Source organism: Cucumis melo, chromosome 12 (assembly GCF_025177605.1).
Source record: "Cucumis melo cultivar AY chromosome 12, USDA_Cmelo_AY_1.0, whole genome shotgun sequence".
In the NCBI taxonomy this organism is placed as follows: Eukaryota; Viridiplantae; Streptophyta; class Magnoliopsida; order Cucurbitales; family Cucurbitaceae; genus Cucumis; species Cucumis melo.
Window position 1 is genome coordinate 27,572,708 of NC_066868.1, and position 20,494 is coordinate 27,593,201.

The window sequence follows — 20,494 nt, forward strand, 5'->3', positions numbered from 1 at the left end:
AACCACGAGGGATATTAGTAAAAATAATTCTTTAATAATTAAATATATAATAAACCAAGTCCAAAATGAATTAATATATATCTATATATATAATTTGTATCCACAATCACACACCTCCATGTGCACATATTGAATTAAACATATAATAAATAATCAACTTAACTACCTTCTAAAACTTTTAAGATAATGTTTTCTTTATATATATATATATATATATATATATATATATATTGAAAAAAGAGAAAATGCCAAAAAAAAAAAAAAAGAAAAAAAAAAGTGAATTTGTTTTTTGAGGCTTAAACTTTAAGCTTAAAATTTTTTAAAAAAAAATTACAAAAAGGGAAGAAGGGGTTGTCAGTCACGTGATTATCCCACGCCTCCCACCAACATCCTCTCCCTCCACAAAAACATTAATACAATAACAAAATTAAATAAAAAAAAATTATTTTAAATGATAAAAATTTCTAAAAAAAATAAACTATATAAATATATTTTATTATCCAAATACAAAATTAGTTTCGAAAATTGTAATGTTGTGGCTTACAGCTCTATTAACTTAATTTTTATTTCATAATAATAATAATAATAACAATAATAACATTATTTTAAAGTAAGAATTAGGACAAGTTGGGATTGCCGAAAATATTTGAAAAATAGATAGGGATTGACGCCCAAAGGCATTATATATATATATATATATATATAATCAATTTAAATGAAAGCTCGTGGACAGCGACGCCGTTAACTTAACGCCGTACTCCCACCTAACGGAAAACGACGAAAACCAAAGAATCAAAAAGCACCAAAAAATTTTAACTTTTTGGTCCACATTATTTATTTATTTATTTATTTATTTATTTATTTATCCTTTGTAATATTTAGTTAATGGGAAAAATGAGTGTATATGATGGGTAAGTGTTAGTAGTGGAGGAAGGGTCCCATGTTGTATTTCAATAGTAAAAAGAAAGAGAGAGAAAGTATAAATAAAGATGGTGAATCCAATCCACCCCTAACGCCTGTTTTTCCATTTTTCATTATTATTGGGATTTTCAGTTTTTGATAAACGAGAAATTGGAACCCCAAAGGAAAAAAAAGAAAAGAAAAAACACTCATGTTTTGTTTGTAAGCGGCAATTCGAAGCAGATTCTTCTTCTTCTTCTTCTTCTTCTTCTTCTCCTCCATTTTCCCAATTCTTTCTTCTCCATTTTCTATTTTCTTTCTCTTTTTTTTTTTTCAATTCTCAACAACTCTAAATCACTTTCTCATCCGATTCATCCTGTGGTACTTACTCTCTACTCTCTCCTTAATTCATCCAATTCTTCGGTTTTTTTTTTCTTTTGCCTTTCTTTTTCTTGAATTTTGGTATCTTCTTCTTCAACTGGTGTTGTTGTTGTTGTTGTAGCAGCTGGAATTCAACAATTGCTTTCTTCAAAATCACAAATATATATTATATTGTTTTTTTTTTTTTTATCTTAACTGAATGCGGCCTTTCAGATCTTCATACCAAGGCCTAAATTCTGCGATCCGTAACCTTTTGTAGGAATTCAGGTGCTAATCGATTCATGACTGGAGAAATTCTCGATCTCTATACTGAATTTTAGGTTAAATCACTGAGAATTGAACTTTCTTAGAATTTGCATTGATTATAATTGAGGATGGAGCTTCCTCAACCTCCTCGTCCTCTTGGAACCGAAGGTTGTTTTTTCGATTTAATTTTTTGATTTTTCTGTCAAATTTAATATTTCTGAACTTGAGTTTTACAGAAATTGAATGAAGCTCTTGTGTTCAGGACGGAAACCAACGCATGACTTTCTATCACTCTATAGTCATTCAACTGCTCATCAACAAGATCCATCCCAGTCCTTTCAAGGTAAATTAAACTTCACAGATTAAAGTTGCAAAAATCCAAACTCAAATTTTGATTTTAATTTCCATAAAACTGTTTAGCTTCTTATTATTAGTGATGATGTAATATACAGTTTAGATCCAAAATCAATGAGGAGTTTTTATGTTCTTTAGAATTTCTATTCTAAAGTAAACCCACGTCTCTGTTTTAGGTATTTTGTTTATTAAATTTAATAAATTGCTTTTGGTTTGAAAACGAAATAAAAACTATGGTTGTTCGTGCACGTGACCTTGAATTAAATGATTGATCTTTGGAGCAGGAAGTAAAGTAAAAGTAGGGCTTGAATTAAATTAGAAACAGAATAGAATAGACGATAGATAATAGAATAGGGTCACTGAATTCCAAAAAGGAAAAGGAAAGGCTCGGCAGGTAGCCAATTAGCCTCACCCCTCAGCGATGGGGACCCGCTTTCAGCTCATGTGTCGACAAATGACTTGACCTATCGCACATTTCAGGATAAGGGAAGGATGCAAATTCAGCCTCCCTTGCGGTACCCTTTCAAAAATGCATTCTTTTTCCCTTTTTCTTTTTCCTTTCCTTTTTTTTTTTTTTTTTTTTTTTTTTTTAATTTCTTTTGGGATGTGCATATGCTTATGAATAAATTCCATAATAAATAAAGTGAATCTCTCTAACCTTGACATGTGGATATATCGTCTACTGTAGATATTTACTGCTCCCCCACCATGCGTGTCGCTTAAGGAATTGTCATTATGAAGTGCTCTTTTAATGGGGGAGCTTTGAAATTTTTGTATTCAGCTTGTTCTTGTTTTTTGGGACAGTTGTTTTTCCAATTCTTTAGAAGTAATGATTGCTAATATATATTAGTGGGTTACCATTCCCCCCCCCCCCCCCGGATGGAAAAAAGAGAATAGTAAAACATTAACAGGGAATTCAGTCTCCAAGTTTTGTAAATTGTAATCCCAATTTAAGCTGACTTTGGGTTAGCTGATTGTAATATCTTTTCTATTTCTATGAGAACAGGGGGTTTCCTTAAAACGCATGATTTTCTCCGGCCGTTGGAACGGACTGGGAAGACATGCGCCAAGGAAGAGAAAACAATCAATGTATCCACTGTGGAACGAGCAGCGCCAACCTCGGGAACTCAGGCACATAATTCTCCTGCCGAGCGTTTATTACCGGGTGGAATCGGGACTTACAGTATCAGCCACATTTCTTATTTCAACCAGAGGGTTCCAAAGCCGGAAGGGTCGGTATTTCCAGTTCCTCAGGCCAGTAATACTGACAAAAGTGATGACAACTCCCATTGTAGCTCTTTGTCTGGAAATGGTTTCACGCTGTGGGAAGAATCTGCTGTTAAAAAGGGAAAGACAAGGAAGGAGAATTTGGGTGAAAAGCCCGGCTTAAAGGGTAAAGTTTTTTATCGTAACAATACTTTCAGCTCTAATTATTCATATACAGCTAGCCCACACACAACATTTGCTACCATACCCCATGGTCGCCGAGGAATAATATGTGACTACTAAACGGTCAACATTTGCTACAAAACTATGAAACTTGTGCACGTGTATATGTGTGCTTTCACCTGTCAACTTTTTATTTGTGTTTATTCGGAGTTCTGGTATTGGTTCATATTTTTCCCTTACCATTCTTCCCTATCGAACGAATCTTCTGTTCTTCATAGCAGAATCACCCGCAAAGATTGAGCAATGGGCCGTTACAACAGAGCGGCCAATACAATCGTCGTCAAGCAACCATCACAGTAGCTTCAGCTCTCTCTCCCCGTCTCAGTCAGTCACTTCTTTCGTTTCTTACTTATCAAAACGTCTACATATTGTTTCAGTTTCCTTGTAAATATTGAGACTGGACTTCCTTAAAATTTACGTTCAGGCCTTCAGGCCAGCAGAGCCGGAGCTTCGGTGAGATGTTAAAGTCCACAGTCAATGTTTCCTCCACGGAAGAGGAACTAGACGACGACAAGGCATTTGTTATTAAGAAGGAATCATCACCGTCCACTGCCTATAAAGGTTCATTTCCTTCATAATGTTCTATTTGTTATACCCGCAAATATAATTTGTTTCTTTATGGAAAACTCTTCCATTTTTACCCAGAACTATTAAGTTTGTCCAATCTCGCTGCAATATTTATCCGAAGTTCTCGTGAAAATTCATTGGAAAAGAAGTGTTTTGATACGCTTTTAGTGAAGTATAAAATATATATGATACAATATAGAAGAGATTAGAAAGAAAAGTTATATTAGAGTAAAGCTAATTTTTTCTGCGCTAAAATTTGTGACTTTTGGCAAAGTTACACACTTGATATGTGGACTACTTAAACTCGAACTTTTGTAAATTTTGATATCATTGTAGTTAGTGAGTTTATGGAGATTCTTACACCACTTTTTTTTCTTTGTTAAAGTTGGTGGAAATTGAATCGTATTAAACTAAGTCTAGAGTTCCATTTGATGAAGTTTATAGTTTATAGATAAACTTGATATAGTGTGATAAGTTTAGTGGGTAAAAATTGAATTTTTCCCCCAGAAAACTTTTCTCAAGTATTCACCTTTCTAAAAATCTTGGATTTACAGGTGACTTGAAGATAAATATTGGTGGAAAATGCTCTGATCAGAAGGCTAATACGCCGAGATCCAAACATTCTGCAACAGAACAGCGTCGAAGGAGCAAAATTAATGATAGGCAAGATTTCGTAGATATATGTTAATTCAGTTGTAGACTTGCGTACATATTTCCTTATAGAAAGCAATTTGTTGAATCACTCTAGAAATTTGATGTTGAAAAGTTGCATGCAGATTTCAGAAGCTGAGAGAACTAATTCCTCGTAGTGATCAGAAGAGAGACAAGGCATCTTTCTTATTAGAGGTAAATGAGCATGTTACTAGATGATACTTTACTTCTCTTTTGCTTATGATGTGCAGAAGATTGATTTCTCGACATGTTTCCAGGTTATCGAGTACATTCAATTTTTACAAGAAAAGGTTCGCAAATATGAAAGCTCACCACCGCAAGGATGGTATCATGAACCAGCGAAATTGATCCCCTGTGTAAATACTCATTACAAACTCTCTCTCTCCACATATTCCTTCTAAAAACATCTTGATCTTTTGTTCTTGTTCCACTAAACTTAATGGTATTAGCCACCTAATTAGGCAAGACTCTGATCATCTGTTCTGCAGAGAAACAATTGCAATCCAGCACAATGTTACATCGATCAATCTCAAATAGCAAAGAGCGGCCCTGTGTTTATATTTGCTGGATCTGACGAGAAAAATATGTGTCACTCCCCAGCATTTCCCAGGTGCTCGCACAACCCAGTAGAATCTGAAGTTAGTACTTCCACCACCTTCCGAGAAGTGGATCAACACCCTGGAACAAATAACAAAACGTCTTATCCAATGTTGGAACCACGCCATTTCACATCTGTCATAAGTGAAGGTGCAAAAACTAGACTCCATTCCCAAGTAGCACATAATGCAGACAATAAACCTTATGAAATGCAACCACTATCGTGCGAGGTGAGATCATGTACTACCAACATTGTTGATGTCAACAATAAGCTGAAAGAACCCGAGCAGAGGATTGATGGTGGTAGAATTAGCATCTCAGGTGCATATTCTCAAGGGTGAGTATAATGTGGTACATTAATATCAACGATCTTGAGTTTTTTTCAGTCAAACAATAAATTTAGCGTTCTTCAAGATTGATATTATAGTATTAGTTAGTAGCTGTTATTGGCAGCAAAGTCAATTGTTGGAAGAGACTAATATGTTGGGAATTAAAGTAGTTGTGGGATGCCTTTTGTCTCACATCAGTTAGAAGGGGATGATCGATTTGGTAGTTAAGTGATTTGGCTCTCCCACCCAATAGCCAGCTTTTGGAGCGTGGTTCTCCAAGGTGCTTAAGTATCTAACATAGTCTTAAACATTTTGAGATTTGGTTTGTTGATGAGCAGGTTGTTAAAAATTCTCACACAAGCGCTACAAAGTTCTGGAGTGGATATGTCACAGGCCAGCGTTGCGGTGCAAATAGAACTTGGAAAGAGAACGAATTACAGAGAAACTGTCCCTACTCCTATTGTGGTAAACAAGAATTGCATATACTACGACGTAAATGTCCTTTTCTTAGTTTTTTCAGTATATCATGCAACTCCCTAGGCCCAAAATTCATCTGGTGGTCTCGTATTTCCCTGCATTCCCTATGACTTAACAACGTCATCCTTCCTTATATGGAATGAATACGTTAGATGGTAGGAGAATGTTGAGGTCATCAAGTGCCAAATTTGAATTGACCTAGAGTATTACATATTTATACCTCAATTGAGTTAGGCTCATTTTGGTTTATCCTTTTCCTAGTTTTATTAACATTTCTCCCAATTTTGTTCTTTCTCTTTGTTATTTCAAAGGACGATTCAGCTCGCCCAAGTGAGAGAAGGAGCGTCGGTACAAGAGTTGTAGCTGGAGAGGAGATGGAGCAGGCATTAAGAAAGAAGCAAAAGACATGAAAGAAAGAGAATGATATAACAAACAAGTATTCTTCTCCCGTCAATTCTATTTATTATCACTTCATTTTTACCGTTCCATTTCTTCGCTGGGGCGTTTATGGCATCTGACCAATATTTAATTGATTGTAAATTAGGTTAGTTCATTTTCTAGTTTTGAATTTTTTTTTTCTTTTGGGCATTCCCCATTTGATTATGGTGAAGTATGTAGCTGCTCTGCTTTAGAAAGTTAGGCTTAGATGCCCCTTTATACAAGGGCTTAAATTGGATGTAAAGGTGTGTAAACCTCTTTGCTTATTTCTGGGAATGAATCAAAATAATAAAAACATGTATAGTTTCCTCTTCAACCAAACACTTTGGTACCATTACTAGAGAATACCTCTTAAACTTTGATCCCATACTTCTAAAACTCGAAATATTGTTACTATTAATCTACCCCGAACATAATTTAGATTGCTGCACTATTCTAGTTGGATTACCACACCATTGAAAAGTTATCTATATAACTTTTGAAAGTATAAGGAAACAAAGAGAAAGTAAAGGGGAGGGGTATTTTTATGATGTAGCCTATGATTACTTTTAGAATGGTTTCCACTAAATTTAATCAGAAATTCTAAGTTCGGAAACATATGATAAATTACAAAGCTAAGACGAAATCATTACGCAACTACAATAATTACATTGAATCAATAAAACTGCTTTTTTGATAAAAGAAAAGAAAAGAAAATAATAAATTTGTTTACTTTCGTGGCACGACTCTATTATATTATATCCCCATTTTCTGGATCTCAACAATGCTCTCTTAATCTTATAAACGTTTTCTTTTTTACAGAAGAGAAAAAAAAGAAAAAAAAGAAAAGAAAAAAGATTTCTCCTCCGCAGCTATTAAACTTAAAGAAGCATCAAACTACGGTATATATATGTATATATATATTTAATTTAATTTCCTTTCGTAATCTGAAAGCATATCTTAAAAAGAAAAATAATGGGTATCCACTTCTCCTCTATTCTTCATGATATCTCATATAATTAGAATTCAACCTTTATTTTTCCACGTTATCAGAATTTGCCGGCCTCTAAGGACCCATGTGCATTCATTATTCCATCCACAAAAGAGCAAAAATTTCCAACAAATTCTATTATTATTATTCCCTTCATGTTAAACTTGATATGATATTTTGCTGCAATGAATAATTTCACATGATTTGATCTTAGTTAGAACAAGTTCCTAACCATGAAGAAGAAAGCATCTAATGATTCACCAAATGAGAATAAATATCAAAATCAATGAATAAATTGCCATCATTCATAGAATCTGACTGCCTATTACAAGAAGAAAAAAAAAGAACATATCAGAGGTGAACATGCTAAATACATAAATATGAACCCTAACAAATATTGCTTTTTTTTTCTTATTGGGAAAAAGAAGTAAAATAAACAATTTTCATTCCCTATTAGCTCCCCTGCTACTAATATGAAGACTGAGGCTAACAATGGGTGTGAGGCAATATCATATCATACCAAAATCCATCTGTGTACAAACTCTATTATGCATCTCCTAAGATGTTTGATGGTGCAGCTGCTGCTCTCTCGTCCTGTATAACAGCTAGCCAAGGTAGCTGAATATATACAACCATGTTGTTCCTCAATAAACAATTTTCGAGTTGGCTCTTCTTTATATATACTTTCCGGCTTTTGTATATGCAAATCTGTGGACCTTTGGAAATCTTGAGTGTTCCCATTAGTTCAATCTCCATGTACTGAAATGTCAGTGTTTCAAACATTCAAAACTCAAATTCTTCTCTTCAGCATTGAAGAAGAGATAGCCCCTTTTTGTTCCTCGGATGGTGGCAAACATTCTTCAGGGTTGGCATAGAAATAATCCTCTTCTTTAGGTTTATCGGGGATCACCGTCCGTTTAGATGGTTTCCCCATCCGGTCTGCGTGAGCTTCTTTTACAGCCAAAGAGAACTCGTCCCAGCTTAGCTTTTCACTCTTGTATTGATCGATCAAATTGAAGAGTATCTTTCTGTCCAACAATATGGTCGTCTTAAAGCCAAGGTATCTACATAAGTAAGCACATATCAGTTACATCCTTCGACAACTAAGAATCAGAGCAATCAACAAACAGCTCAATACTAGAGTTTGATGGGTTTAGTTGAATATCATCTCATCAAAGAAAACAGTACAATTGGTTTTACCAGATGCAGTAGATAAAAGCAAATGAATGTAAGCCACTTCATACCGGCGATGACCTTCAACAACTTTAGCCATATTTCCATCATAAGTAGGAACGAATATATCACTTTCCAATGAGACAAGGTAATCTAAAGCAGCCATCTGAGAGGAGTGATTCTGAAAGAAACTGAGGTCAGAAGGTTTTAGCAATGTCTCCTTCTTGACCTATTTAACCAAAAGCAGAGACAGCTTGTAAGGGCAGGAAGACATAATGTTAACAGGATACAGAAACTGTTGAATAACAAATAATCTACAAACCAGTTTAGGATAAGCCTTTGCAAGACTCTCCATCCTCCTTTTTCCTCCATAGATTTCACCAGCCGCAATATAAATCTGAAAATTAGGATCAATATCCAATGCCCTCAGTGTAAGAGCAGTATCTTCTGGAGTCAAGGGGCACAATCCATCCTTCCTTTTCTGCTCAGAGTCTATTACTTTCTCTTTCCACCATGGATATGCATATCTGAAGTGTGAGAGAATGGGAATGAGAAAGAATTTTCCGAAAAAGTCTAATGCCAAATGACTAAAATATAAATAAGTAAACATCACCTCATTCTTGTCAATTCTTCTATTTCTTCGCTGTTACAACCTTGAGTACACCCAGAAAAAGCCAACATATCCATCTCGTACCTAAGATGAAGCACTAGGAAAGGGCCATTTTTCCTAAGCAGCCTGACAACCCTTTTCCCTAACTGCTCTATTTGTGGGGTGAATTTCAAAGCACTATAGTTTACTCGACATCTCAGCTTCTGTATCTCCATTGGTTGGTCATTGTTGGCAAGTCGGGCATCAGTTCTGTTCAAATGTAAAACTTTGTGCTTCTGAATCAACGGAAGAATCTATAATTGAAGACAAGGGGAAAGACTTTTCAGAATTATGTGCGAATGATAAACAAAACTAGATAAATTTTATTGCATTAACATTTGAGGAACCTAAAGAAAACTAACCCGATTATTATAGTATGAAATGTCAGACCAACTAATAGGTGGCATGGTGTAGGTCTTCCTTTGCTCCATTCTCCTCTTAATCCCGTCGGGCAACTCTCTTATGATACGTACTTCATCTCTCAGTGATCCAATAAAATGATCAACGTCAAATATATCTTGAAATTCACTGAAAATTCAATATAAGTTCGTTACAGCTCGGTCATATAATAAAATTTATCCTACCAATAACGAAGGAGTTCGGAATTAAAGTTTAGGCACCTTGGATCAGCCCAGAATGAGGTCTTATCCAGTTCAGGTACTACAAGAGTCACGTTCAAATATCTCGCTATCGCAACCATGTCACATATCTACACAATATAGAGTTATTAAAGGATATCACAAATAAATATTCAATCTTGTGCTCATATTGTCATAAATACAATAATATTGAAACCACCCACCGCTGCTCTCATTTGGTTGAGCCCTCCATTGCAGGACACCATCAAGTAGCCATTGTTCTTGTAATATCCTAAGGGAGAAAGTAAAATCTCAGGAATAATTTAAGACTCAAAAGAGAAAAGCCAATTAATAAATCAATTCTAGTTCCCTGCAAGAGGATTAAAAACTGACAAATCATTTTCAGTGATTCCCATTTCTTTAAAGAAAGTAAAAGTAATCAAATCTTTCACAAAACGAAAACTTCAAAAGGATAGAAGAGAACAAGCAAAAACTCACGTTTGGGAAGGAATACAATTTTGGGCGGAACTGAAAGGGCATTTTCCTCAACTCCAGAAACAACAGCAGCGGCAGATTCATGAGAAAAACAAGAAGGCCATCCTTTCAAGACCCCAGGGCCCCAAAACTCCATTAACGAAACCAATTGAACAATGCAAGTCCAGAGCAAAACAGTCGTCGTTAAACGGATTAACCACGGCCGAATTCTCGACCCTGAAGAAACCATCGAACTCTTGAGTTTATCAACCTTGCTTTCTCCAAATGTTTTCAATTCCATCACCGTTGATTCATTAAGCTTCCTCCGATTTCCCTCTATCTTGCACATATCTGTATTATTCCTCTCACCCCTTCTTTCAGGCGAGATACAAAATCAACCAAACACTCGATCCGTTCCGTGCCGATAAATGCCGAATTAGAAATTTAAAAACGAAGAACACATGCAGCGAAAACAGAATTCTGTATATGTATATATATATGGGAATAAGTTAGTACGAATCTTGAAGATTCGTAAAGGGGGAAGATACGGTTGAAGAATCGAATCAAAACAAGAACATAAATCCCGGAGCTTAGAGAACGAAAAACTGATTTATAGAAACAAATTGAAAACAGCATCAACAAACACTAAAATATATTTTCTTGTACAACGCACATTACCGAAATCCCCGTCGTCGGTGAGGGCCTTGAAATCAGTAGCTTCGAAGAAACGAAGAACACCAACAACAATATGGTTGAAAGATTCTTTAAAAATTTTCAAATTTTTTTCAGAAGAATTACGAATCGACGATGATTCCACAAATAGAAGTTTCGGCGGAAGAAGATCATCTTTCAATCGCCATTCGCCCCGCCGCGAATACCGAAGACGCTGTTGAAAATATATAGGAATCGGAAAATCCCAAATATTATATTAAATTAATTACCAAATTTACCATTTCGGTGTCATTTAGTTTTTCTTTATTCTAATTTCTATTCAATCCTTCCATTTCAAAATATTATAGATTTAGTTTTTTTTTTCCAACCATTTCCATTTTTATTTTTAGCTTTGAAATAACTCTATTTTCTTTAACTTTCTTTTCTCACTCGATTAATAGTAAAATAGAATTTTTATTCTAAAAAAACGAAATATCATATTTCAAAATATGTCTAAATCTTGTTTTTCATTAATTACTTGATCTACATTTATTAATAACGATAAAATAATTATAACCTGAAATTTTAAAATTTTAAGCACGATCAAACTTAATTCTTTTAATTATTTTAAATCAATTAAAATTAAAAAAAAAAAGTAAAAAAGTTGAAGTCGAAATTGAAAAATAATTAAAATAATAAACAAATAAATGAGATTAAAAATGTAAATTTAGAAAATTGAAAGGAAAGAATATGTAAAGAATGAAAGAGAAAGTAATTGGGACCCAGATAGAGTGACCGGAGGGTCAATATTGAACCAGTGAGATGGGTCCACGTGTGTGATAGAAAATATGGGGGAAAGGAGATCTCGGGGTGGGGGCTCAGTGTCTGTCGCTGACCCCTCCTCGGTAGGTGATGAAAATAAATACGCAGAAAATAATATATATTTCCATTATCACGAAATATTAATGAAATCTCGCGGTATTTCAACACTAAAATATCGCCACGCGCTTGTCTTTGAATTTAGATTAGTCGGTGGGCGTTAGATATTCATTTTTAATATAATTTTTTATTTTGCTTTTAAATGGGACCCCCCCAACTCACTCCTTTTCTTTATTCTTTTCTCCTAATTCACACCTTTCATTTTGTAGAGGAAGAGAAAGAAAAAGAAAAATTACAAAGGAGATATTTTTAAAAATTAACATTAATTTATATATCATTAGTTATGGCATATTTAATGTTTATAAAAAATATTTTTTTTTATTACGTTCAATAGAAATTGAATATTATTTGCCATTTAATGAATATATATATATATATATATATATATATATATATATATGTTATTAGAATAAATGTTTTTGTTTATGCATTTACAATAATGTGGGGATCTGAGATGCGAGGAAGCAAAGTTAGGTTGTTGATTACTCATTTATTTCTTGAGATTTACTTTCTTTTCAGTGTTATATTATACACAATATCTTCCATTTTACTTATTCTTCAATGCTTTGACTTTTTATTTCTTATATTTTATTCTCCTTTTCCAAATCTTAGACTCCTAATTGGAAAATATATATATATAAAAAATATTATATACATACATACATACATACATATATATATATATATATATATATATATTAAAAAAAAAAATTGTCGTGATGAGCACCATTTTGTTTCTTTATATATATATTAATTCCAAACTTGGCGTTAATGTACCAATTTATGTTCTGGATTAGTCTACTATGGAACTTTTACACATTGGAGCTTTTAATTCATTTCATATATGGTTATTTATTTGGTTCAATTATTATATGGAAGTTGGTTGATGGTGAGATTTGGTCAATTAGTAATAGCATATCGAATCTAGCAGTGGTTGAGGTCTAAGGAATTTTATGTTACGTTCTACGAGAGAGAGGTTTTATGTTACGTTTGATGCTTTGTCCAAATATGTTTGAATGTTTAAGTTAGTATTTAAGGATTAAGTGATATCAAGTTTTCTAATTATTCTTTTGATGTGTTGAGATTAGACATTGGGTAATATGTGTGAATGAAGGAACTATTTGTCGCCTAGCCTTCGACTATGGACTTTGAACATTCTCATGCCACGATCAAACACAACAATATGCTATTCTCAAGCATGTTGTTTTTTCAAACATCATTTATTTTAATCTCGAACATCTATGAAATCTTAAACTAAAAGGAGAGTAAAGGTAGTTGGTGCTTCGAGTTTCATTTGTATATTGGACTTTCTCGGAAGACGCGTCTCTGATGGTATTGAACTCTGGCCCACATCTCCCTTATCTGATCTCGATTTTTTTGCAACTACTATGCGTAATAGATTCTTGCATCGGTGTGATATTAAGCCTATTGAACTATGATGCTTAAATTAGTACAATGAATGACTATATTTAGCCAAGCACGAAAATAAGTAAAATTTGAGACCCTAACTTGGAAAGCTTGTACTTTTTCTACTTTTTTCATGCCTTTTTCAAATTCAATATCATGTGGATTTGGGTATGCTTGTGGTCAAGATTTTGACTTAGAGAAGCCTCAAGAAGGATATTTGTATTTAATATTTACACACGAGTATAACCATTTTATTTATCCAGATTAGGTTAGTAGAACCATACTCATCCTAATACTAATATATAACTCAATGAGTTGATATCAATAAATTCTTGAACATAAAGAAATGAATATAATAAATAAAAAAATAGAAAAAAAAAACTTTCTTTTTAGCATCAATTCAATTGTTTGAAAAGGAATTAATTCGTGTGAGAATATTATTTTTGTACTTAATAATATAAACCTTAAGCTTAGAAAAGTAAAGCATATATATATATATATATATATATATTATATCATATTATATTATATTATATATGTGTGTGTGAATTAAAGAGGAATATTATGTTTAAAAATCTAGTTAAAATTAATTAGGAACTTTGACTTCTTTTTCCCTTTTTTTTTTCTTGGAATGAGAATAAAAAAGAAACCAACATTTATAAACGTCAATATTAATGGAAATTAGTTGTAGAATTTTTAATCAAAATTTCAATGTTGTATTGTTATTATAGAAATCGTGTATATATATATATTTATAAAAGTCAATTACTCTAATATATGTGTCCATTTAAGAGATTAATTAATTAATGTTCAAAGAATTGTCAAAAACTAATAATAATGTTCAAAGAATCTTGTGATCTTTATAATTCTTCGTTTACTCCAATGAACAATGATACATAGGATTTGAAGTGTGTTTATTTATGTATCATTAATCTTCTTCTTGTATGTTGTGTCATATTTAATCAAACAAATTAAAATTAATGCACATCAATTGAATTCATACTTAGATTTATATACTTTTAGTACTAATAATCACGCTTGTTTAAACCTAACTCTAATTTTTATACTCAATAAGAACCAACACGAACGCTAAAGATCAAAATTGATTAAATTAGTTAAGAAAATTCAATAACAATTTGAACACGCATGTATAAGTGTAATTAAGAGAATAAATTAAGTACATGATAACGTAGATTTGAAAATTAAAAGACGAGTAAATGTCCAACATTTAAAAGGAAATGGTCTCTCTTGGTTTCTCAAATACTTAAAACCTTAACAGTAATAGTGTATCTCCAAACTCTTCGTTTTTCCAAGTAAATTCTTCTATTAATTCTCTTTGTTTTCTCAAGTCAATTCTTTATGAATTAAAATTGACATTTAAGTACATTTTTTTGTTTAAATTGTTAGAAATGACACGTGAACTTTGACCCATAAGCAAAGTTGACTTTTTTTTTTTTGTCCACGTTATAGTTTTAGAAGATGTGATCATTGAGTATAGATACCAAAGAAATGAAAGTGGGATATAAAGTATGTTGGTAGTGATAGTATAAACGACTTTGTTTCTATTTCTTATACCAATGAGTGTACGTCCAAACAAAGAAAGTTAGGTTAACTTTAAAGAACAACGACGACAACGAGATGAACAAAGTAATTCATTAGTTCGATATTTTTTTGTCCACATAAATTTGGTAGTATTGATGTTGTTTTCAAATGGGAAAACTAAATTAGGAGTTGAGGTTATTATAAGCCATCCTATTTTTAGAACTTTCAATTACAATATTTGTAATACTAAAAAGGCCGACACAATCTTTCTTTCACACCAAAACCAAAATTCAAATATCCAAAACAAAATTCATTGACACGACGACGACACCTCAGCTTCCTCGACACCTACGTGGCGCTCTCTCTCAACATCAAAAAAAAATCCATCCTTCTCACTCCCTCTTCCTCCACGTGTCCCCCAATCCCCTCCGCCTTCCTCCGCCGCTGCCGACTTCTCCTCTGACTTTCACCCCTCTCCTTTCAAACCCTCTTATCGCTTTCCAATAAATACGGAGTCCCAACACACGATGCTCCGTAGAATTAGGGCTCATGGATTGCCAATCCAAACCCGACGAATTGAAATGCAAATGCCCTCGATGCAATTCTCTCCACACCAAATTCTGCTATTACAACAACTACAATTACTCTCAGCCTCGCCATTTTTGCAAGACCTGCCGCCGCTACTGGACCCTCGGCGGCTTCCTCCGTAATGTCCCCGTCGGCGGTGGAAGCCGGAAATCGAAGAAGAATTCTAAACCTAAACGTGCGACTTTCACGGATTCGGCGTGTAATTCCAACTCTGGTGTTATTGGATCTGATTTGGATATGAGGTCGAGTCCGTTGAAGTTGAATCAATCGGGGGATTTCCCGTGGAACGGAAGGGAATTTGAAGCTGGGGATCCGGCGGCGGAGGAGGGATTTGGATTAGATCATTTGGCGACGAGTTCCGGTGATAGTGGAAGTTCGTGGTTGAAATTCTACGGATTAACGCATCATTTTAACAATTCATGATGATTGATTAAGGAGATAACGATTAGACTAATTTATACAAGAAATGTATCTCTCTCTATCTCTCTATTATGCAATTAAGTTTCCGTTTCTTCTCTTAAATTTTGAAATTAAAGTTGAGAATTAAATTATGAGAATCAATCTCTATTTTTGGTACATACAAATTTGAAATTTTAAAGATTGAAGAACACATAAATCAATGTTTAAAATTGATTGATCAAATGAAAGGAGGGTATTGTGGTGGTTAATTGAAGAATGGAAGGGTATTTTGGGAAAATAAGATAGATTTGGCATTTACGTCGATGACCCTAAAAGAAAAGGAATTTGAAATTTGGTCCCCAACGACTATCCAATTTCTTTTCTTTTCCTTCTTTACTCATTCGCTTTCCTTTCCGGTTTGTGCTAATTACTCACACAACACCGAGGAAGGAAGGGAGGAAGGGAGGAAGGGAGGAAGGGAGGAAGGGTTTGGCTTTTCCTTTCCCGTCAAAATTCATCAAGATTTCATCTTTTCAACCATGTTTGGTCCCCAACATTTCGTCGATTTACAAGACGATTCTGCTTTCGGCGACCAGAATTCATGGCTTTCCGGCGACCACGACTCCTCCCCAGCTCGCCGCCTCACTCACTCATCACTCGCCAACGCATCTATTTCAACTTCGTCGACTCCTGCTGCTGCTGCTGCAGCTGCTGCTAATGGGAATTTCGATCGTGAACTCTTTAACAATCTCGTCTCCATGGTTCCTCTCGTTCAGTCTCTTATTGTAATTCCTCTCTTTTTAACTATTTAGATGCAAATGAATAATGGGGTTTTTCTTAATTTTGTTATAGGGTACTAGAGGGGAAGGGTGGAGTGTCGTGAGTCTCGTGATCGAGGGAAATTTGATTTTGAAAATCGTACTATTTTTAGGTTTCTATAAATTCTACTCATGGGATGGGAAAGGCTGGAGTTTTTTTTTTCAGAGATGGGAAATGGGGCGAAGTTGGGAAAGAAATTAATTCATCCATTGAATTTTTCTTTATTCGATGAAGGTTTAAATGTTGGAAATGTAATTCAATTCTGTTCTTTTCTGACTTATTCTCAAATTCGAAGCTCTTCGTTCGATTTCTCTCTTCTGGCTTTTTTTTTTTTTTTTTTTTTGATCTTTTATGTTTTATCGATTATGGGTATTTGTTTTGGTTTTAGGATCGAAAAGCCAGTAGTTCATTCACGAAGAGGGGTTCAATGATTTACACTAAGACACCTTCTAGAGACTCATTACACAGGAAAGTAAGTATTTTTCACTTTTATACGATTTGGTCTTTCTTCATACGTATATACTTTATCTCTGATTTTAAGAATTCATTGGATTGTATATAGCGGTTTGATTTGAAGGCGTTTCATGTTTGTGATGAATTCTGTTAATTTAAGTGAGTCCAGTGAGCTTTGAGTTTCTATTTATTTTGTAGCCAATAGTCTAATGTCAGTTTGTTTTCTGGTGTGGTTGTCTCTAACTTTTTGTGCATTCCTTAATTGATGAATATTCTTACTCATGAAGATTGAACAGAAAGGTAGGAATAATGGTCAATCTATTCCAACCAAGAAGAAAAAAGATCATGGGGACAAGGAAGAGGGTCATAATGTTGATAATAATGGAGATGCCAATGGCTTTTCAATGTTCTCTTCAAGTTCTTTGGTCTCTGAAAAGGAAAAAGAAGAGCTAATCACATTGAGAGAACAAGTGGAAGATCTTCAAAAGAAACTACTTGAAAAGGACGAACTTTTAAAATCAGCAGAGATGTCGAAGGACCAGATGAACAATGTTTACTCAAAACTTGATGCTTTGAGTCTCCAATCTGCTGAGAAGGATTCTATGATAAAATCTATTCATTCCCAACTTTCAGATGCAAAGGTTCCTGTAACTACATTTTGTTTATTGAAATAATTTTCATTTGGACGGTTTGTTTTCTTGAAGATATTTCCTAAACGCCTACTAGTTTTCCAATCATTACATAATTTTTCCTTTTTTTTTTTTTTTTTTTTTTTTTTTTCATTTTCAGATTAAGCTTGCAGATAAGCAAGCTGCCTTGGAGAAGATACAATGGGAGGTAACAACATCAAATACGAAAGTAGAAGAACTTCAAGAACAGCTCAAGTCCTCGCAACGGGATGTTTCATCGTTTATGATGTTACTTGAAGGCTTGACAAAGAACGATTGCAGTGATCGTCTCAAAAACTATGATCTTTCATTGCATCTCCCTGAGAGCTGCCCTTCCATTGTGAGCACATTATTATATTCTCTTTTTGTGTACGAGTTTGTAGCAGTCTGCTTTTATGATTAGCAATTCTTATTCTTTCTGTGCTCTAGCATATCACGTTGTTGCTTTTTTCGAATATAACGTGGATTTACGACTATTATCTTTTATCAAGCAGGATGATTTGGATGATGTGGAAATGAAGAAAATGGAAGAAGCAAGACAAGCTTATGTAGCTGCTGTTGCTGCTGCAAAGGCAAAGCAAGATGAAGAATCTATTGCTGCTGCTGCAACTGCAAGATTACATCTTCAATCATTCGTTTTCAGAACATAAGTTTCAAACATTCATTTGAAGCATCATTCGCACTCAGCGTTGACATCTCAGTTGCTTCATTTGGCATTTCTCTCTGATGTTACTACAGCCTGATACTATAGTGTTCTCTATAGGGTTGCCTGAGTTATTTATTGTAGTAATATATTCAAGAAATGCTAAAAGTGGAACGTTTGTTTCATTTTGTATGTATGATGTATGTAACCTTCCCCATGTTCGTCTCTAATGAGAACGCGCCACGGTTGGTTGTGCGCTAGAGAGACGTTTTGTTCTACAATTATTGAATACATCTCTCTCATTTTCTGATACAGTTTAGATAATCTGATCAAATCAAACCTTATTACTTTGAAAGAAAACTAGAAAGGGAGAAGGATTTTATCTCATTCAGGTGATCTCATCTCTAACCAAAGAATGGATTGCCATTGTATATCGAGACTTTTGAACATTAGAATGCTTCTTTTCACAGACAAGTTTCATAGATTAACGTAAAAACAAACTAAAATCTTGTTTATGATTTGAATAACATTGAGTTAAATGAAATCCTAATTTCTTTTAGAATTTACAACAGAACAGAAATCCTCCTACGCACCCCACTTTGTGCTTTCTCAGCTGCAAACCTTTCGATTTTGGCATTTGCACTGGACTTCCACTCCACTCCCATCCCAACCTACAAGAATTAGAATTCATTTTCAATCTTTATTAACAGTTTCCCATCTCTTTCCCTTATATCATTAATATTATTGTGAAAAGGCTTACACAGGAAACGCGAAGGATCCGTTGCTAACATCTGAATAATTCGAGTCGCTTGATTCTGTAGGCACTGCCACGATTGGATGGTTATCAATCATCTGGTTGTGACTTGCCACATCTGAATAATTTGAGTCACTTGATTCGGTAGGCACTGCGACAATCGAATTGTTATCTATCAGCTGGTTGTGATTTGCCATTCTGTTCTCTTCTTTATCCATGTGAATATTCTTCATTTCTTCTCCTTCATCTTCCTGCAACTTATCTCACTAAATCTTCACATTTGTGATCATGGAAAGATAAATGAATGGTAAAGATTATGTACCTTTTGAGGTGATATAATGTGATCTCCGTTGTTGTATCTTTTGGCTGCTTTGTCATATTCACTATAATTAAGCTGTTAAAAGAGAGAGAGAGACACAAACATTTATTTATCTTTCATTTAGAATCATATCATAAGATAGACATGAAAGTATATAAAACCTTCCTACTAACTGGTCTAGAACTTGTTGAAACCAAATCAATGTAATGAGAAGTTTGTGAATTATTCCCATTCTTTATAACATCTAATGCTCCATCTTCTTTGAAACAGAAGACAATATAATCTTCATCTTCAAACTGTGGCCTACTTGAACTATCCATCATCGTCGTCTTCTTTTCGACAACAATATCTTTAGCTTGTGGCAAGGAGCGCTTTCTGTGTCTCGACATCTTCTTGCAATTCCCTTTACCTTTCGAGGTAATACTCATCATGTCAAAAACAACACTCGTTTTTTGCATTGGAGGTAATGTTGAAGTGAAGTATCGAAGATAAAATGAAAAACTTACTATGAATATAAGAAAGATAAGTGAACCAAAAAGGCCAATCTTTAAGTTACCATTTGATTGTACAGTTTTTGGTGTATTACAATAACAAAGTTTTGTTGGGAGAGAAATGAGAGAGAGAGTAAGATTTGAATTTGAAATGAAGTGATTGAATTATGGTGGAAGTTACAATTGGAAGATTGATAATTAATTAGTTATTTTGCTAAAGTTATGCTTTAAAATGGAGGAATTTGTGGAGATTTTGATTATTGGCTAAAACCAAAACTGTCAAAATTGAATTAATTCTTAATCAAAATAATAATAATAAATTAAGAAAACAAGAAGTTATTCTTTGTTATTTTAACAATGATTTAAATGCAAGAAATTAAAAATGTTAGAAGTGATTTCAAATTTCAATATCAGCTTAAATTTAAGAAAGTATGATTTTTTTTTTTTTACTTTTTGTTTATACCATTTTAGTTTCTATATTTGTTGTTTTACTTTATTTTAGTTCTAATCCTTTTAAATTATTTATTTTAGTTTCGTTCATTTTTTTTTTAATTTTGGTTCATTTTA

At 33.8% G+C, this 20,494-nt stretch overlaps 5 protein-coding genes across 14 annotated transcripts; 3 read left to right on the forward strand and 2 right to left on the reverse strand.

Annotated features, from left to right (window-relative positions):
* The first annotated feature begins 1,013 nt into the window (after positions 1-1,013).
* LOC103494901 (transcription factor BIM1-like) lies at positions 1,014-6,731 on the forward strand. 5 transcript variants are annotated; one of them, XM_017044109.2, is made up of 12 exons: positions 1,014-1,281; positions 1,541-1,695; positions 1,790-1,870; positions 2,888-3,274; positions 3,549-3,654; positions 3,755-3,891; positions 4,452-4,560; positions 4,674-4,743; positions 4,827-4,925; positions 5,058-5,503; positions 5,834-5,987; positions 6,284-6,731. In XM_017044109.2, exons 2-12 carry the CDS (start codon positions 1,656-1,658, stop codon positions 6,380-6,382), a joined length of 1,728 nt encoding a protein of 575 aa, XP_016899598.2. In that variant the 5' UTR covers positions 1,014-1,281; positions 1,541-1,655; the 3' UTR covers positions 6,383-6,731. The 5 variants fall into 5 exon arrangements, with proteins under 5 accessions (XP_016899598.2, XP_008454530.2, XP_008454608.2 ...); XM_008456308.2 differs by having other exon boundaries at positions 1,016-1,281; positions 3,552-3,654; XM_008456386.2 differs by having other exon boundaries at positions 1,017-1,281; positions 5,834-5,960.
* Positions 6,732-7,645: 914 nt separating this feature from the next.
* LOC103494813 (rhamnogalacturonan I rhamnosyltransferase 1-like) lies at positions 7,646-11,190 on the reverse strand. Of its 2 annotated transcripts, none has more exons than XM_051080236.1 (9): positions 10,928-11,190; positions 10,279-10,734; positions 10,005-10,072; positions 9,823-9,911; positions 9,565-9,730; positions 9,167-9,456; positions 8,876-9,080; positions 8,625-8,782; positions 7,646-8,444 (listed from the first exon to the last, which is right to left on the reverse strand). In XM_051080236.1, exons 2-9 carry the CDS (start codon positions 10,601-10,603, stop codon positions 8,171-8,173), a joined length of 1,575 nt encoding a protein of 524 aa, XP_050936193.1. In that variant the 5' UTR covers positions 10,604-10,734; positions 10,928-11,190; the 3' UTR covers positions 7,646-8,170. The 2 variants fall into 2 exon arrangements, with proteins under 2 accessions (XP_050936193.1, XP_050936192.1); XM_051080235.1 differs by having other exon boundaries at positions 10,933-11,135.
* A 4,152-nt stretch (positions 11,191-15,342) lies between these two features.
* Positions 15,343-15,958, forward strand: LOC103488810 (dof zinc finger protein DOF2.2-like). The gene has a single exon (XM_008447713.2). The coding sequence runs from the start codon at positions 15,343-15,345 to the stop codon at positions 15,802-15,804; it is 462 nt and encodes a 153-aa protein (XP_008445935.2). The 3' UTR covers positions 15,805-15,958.
* A 126-nt stretch (positions 15,959-16,084) lies between these two features.
* LOC103494547 (protein MICROTUBULE BINDING PROTEIN 2C) lies at positions 16,085-18,675 on the forward strand. Of its 4 annotated transcripts, none has more exons than XM_008455895.3 (5): positions 16,085-16,565; positions 16,988-17,071; positions 17,340-17,693; positions 17,842-18,060; positions 18,215-18,675. In XM_008455895.3, the coding sequence occupies exons 1-5, from the start codon at positions 16,104-16,106 to the stop codon at positions 18,368-18,370; spliced, it is 1,275 nt and encodes a 424-aa protein (XP_008454117.3). In that variant the 5' UTR covers positions 16,085-16,103; the 3' UTR covers positions 18,371-18,675. The 4 variants fall into 4 exon arrangements, with proteins under 4 accessions (XP_008454117.3, XP_050936194.1, XP_050936195.1 ...); XM_051080237.1 differs by having other exon boundaries at positions 16,154-16,565; positions 17,349-17,693; positions 18,212-18,675; XM_051080238.1 differs by having other exon boundaries at positions 16,154-16,565; positions 17,349-17,693.
* Positions 18,676-18,853: 178 nt separating this feature from the next.
* Positions 18,854-20,344, reverse strand: LOC103494675 (protein BREAKING OF ASYMMETRY IN THE STOMATAL LINEAGE). 2 transcript variants are annotated; one of them, XM_008456096.3, is made up of 4 exons: positions 19,610-20,344; positions 19,440-19,511; positions 19,124-19,368; positions 18,854-19,034 (listed from the first exon to the last, which is right to left on the reverse strand). In XM_008456096.3, the coding sequence occupies exons 1-4, from the start codon at positions 19,892-19,894 to the stop codon at positions 18,920-18,922; spliced, it is 717 nt and encodes a 238-aa protein (XP_008454318.2). In that variant the 5' UTR covers positions 19,895-20,344; the 3' UTR covers positions 18,854-18,919. The 2 variants fall into 2 exon arrangements, with proteins under 2 accessions (XP_008454318.2, XP_008454236.2); XM_008456014.3 differs by having other exon boundaries at positions 19,598-20,344.
* Between the last annotated feature and the right edge of the window lie 150 nt (positions 20,345-20,494).

Bases quoted from the DNA above. Each gene is read 5' to 3' on its own strand.
- LOC103494813 (XM_051080236.1), bottom strand. From the start codon at position 10,603: ATGTGCAAGATAGAGGGAAATCGGAGGAAGCTTAATGAATCAACGGTG. The intron at 9,731-9,822 runs GTGCCTAAACTT...TTGAATTTTCAG, and splicing joins TCATTCTGGGCTGATCCAAG to TGAATTTCAAGATATATTTG. The intron at 9,081-9,166 runs GTGATGTTTACT...CTCACACTTCAG, and splicing joins GAAGAATTGACAAGAATGAG to ATATGCATATCCATGGTGGA.
- LOC103494547 (XM_008455895.3), top strand. From the start codon at position 16,104: ATGACCCTAAAAGAAAAGGAATTTGAAATTTGGTCCCCAACGACTATC. The intron at 16,566-16,987 runs GTAATTCCTCTC...TTTTGGTTTTAG, and splicing joins CTCTCGTTCAGTCTCTTATT to GATCGAAAAGCCAGTAGTTC. The intron at 18,061-18,214 runs GTGAGCACATTA...TTTATCAAGCAG, and splicing joins CTGAGAGCTGCCCTTCCATT to GATGATTTGGATGATGTGGA.
- LOC103488810 (XM_008447713.2), top strand. From the start codon at position 15,343: ATGGATTGCCAATCCAAACCCGACGAATTGAAATGCAAATGCCCTCGA.
- LOC103494901 (XM_017044109.2), top strand. From the start codon at position 1,656: ATGGAGCTTCCTCAACCTCCTCGTCCTCTTGGAACCGAAG. The intron at 1,871-2,887 runs GTAAATTAAACT...CTATGAGAACAG, and splicing joins TCCATCCCAGTCCTTTCAAG to GGGGTTTCCTTAAAACGCAT. The intron at 5,504-5,833 runs GTGAGTATAATG...GTTGATGAGCAG, and splicing joins TCAGGTGCATATTCTCAAGG to GTTGTTAAAAATTCTCACAC.
- LOC103494675 (XM_008456014.3), bottom strand. From the start codon at position 19,894: ATGCAAAAAACGAGTGTTGTTTTTGACATGATGAGTATTACCTCGAAA. The intron at 19,369-19,439 runs GTACATAATCTT...GATAAGTTGCAG, and splicing joins ACATTATATCACCTCAAAAG to GAAGATGAAGGAGAAGAAAT. The intron at 19,035-19,123 runs GTAAGCCTTTTC...TAATTCTTGTAG, and splicing joins GGATCCTTCGCGTTTCCTGT to GTTGGGATGGGAGTGGAGTG.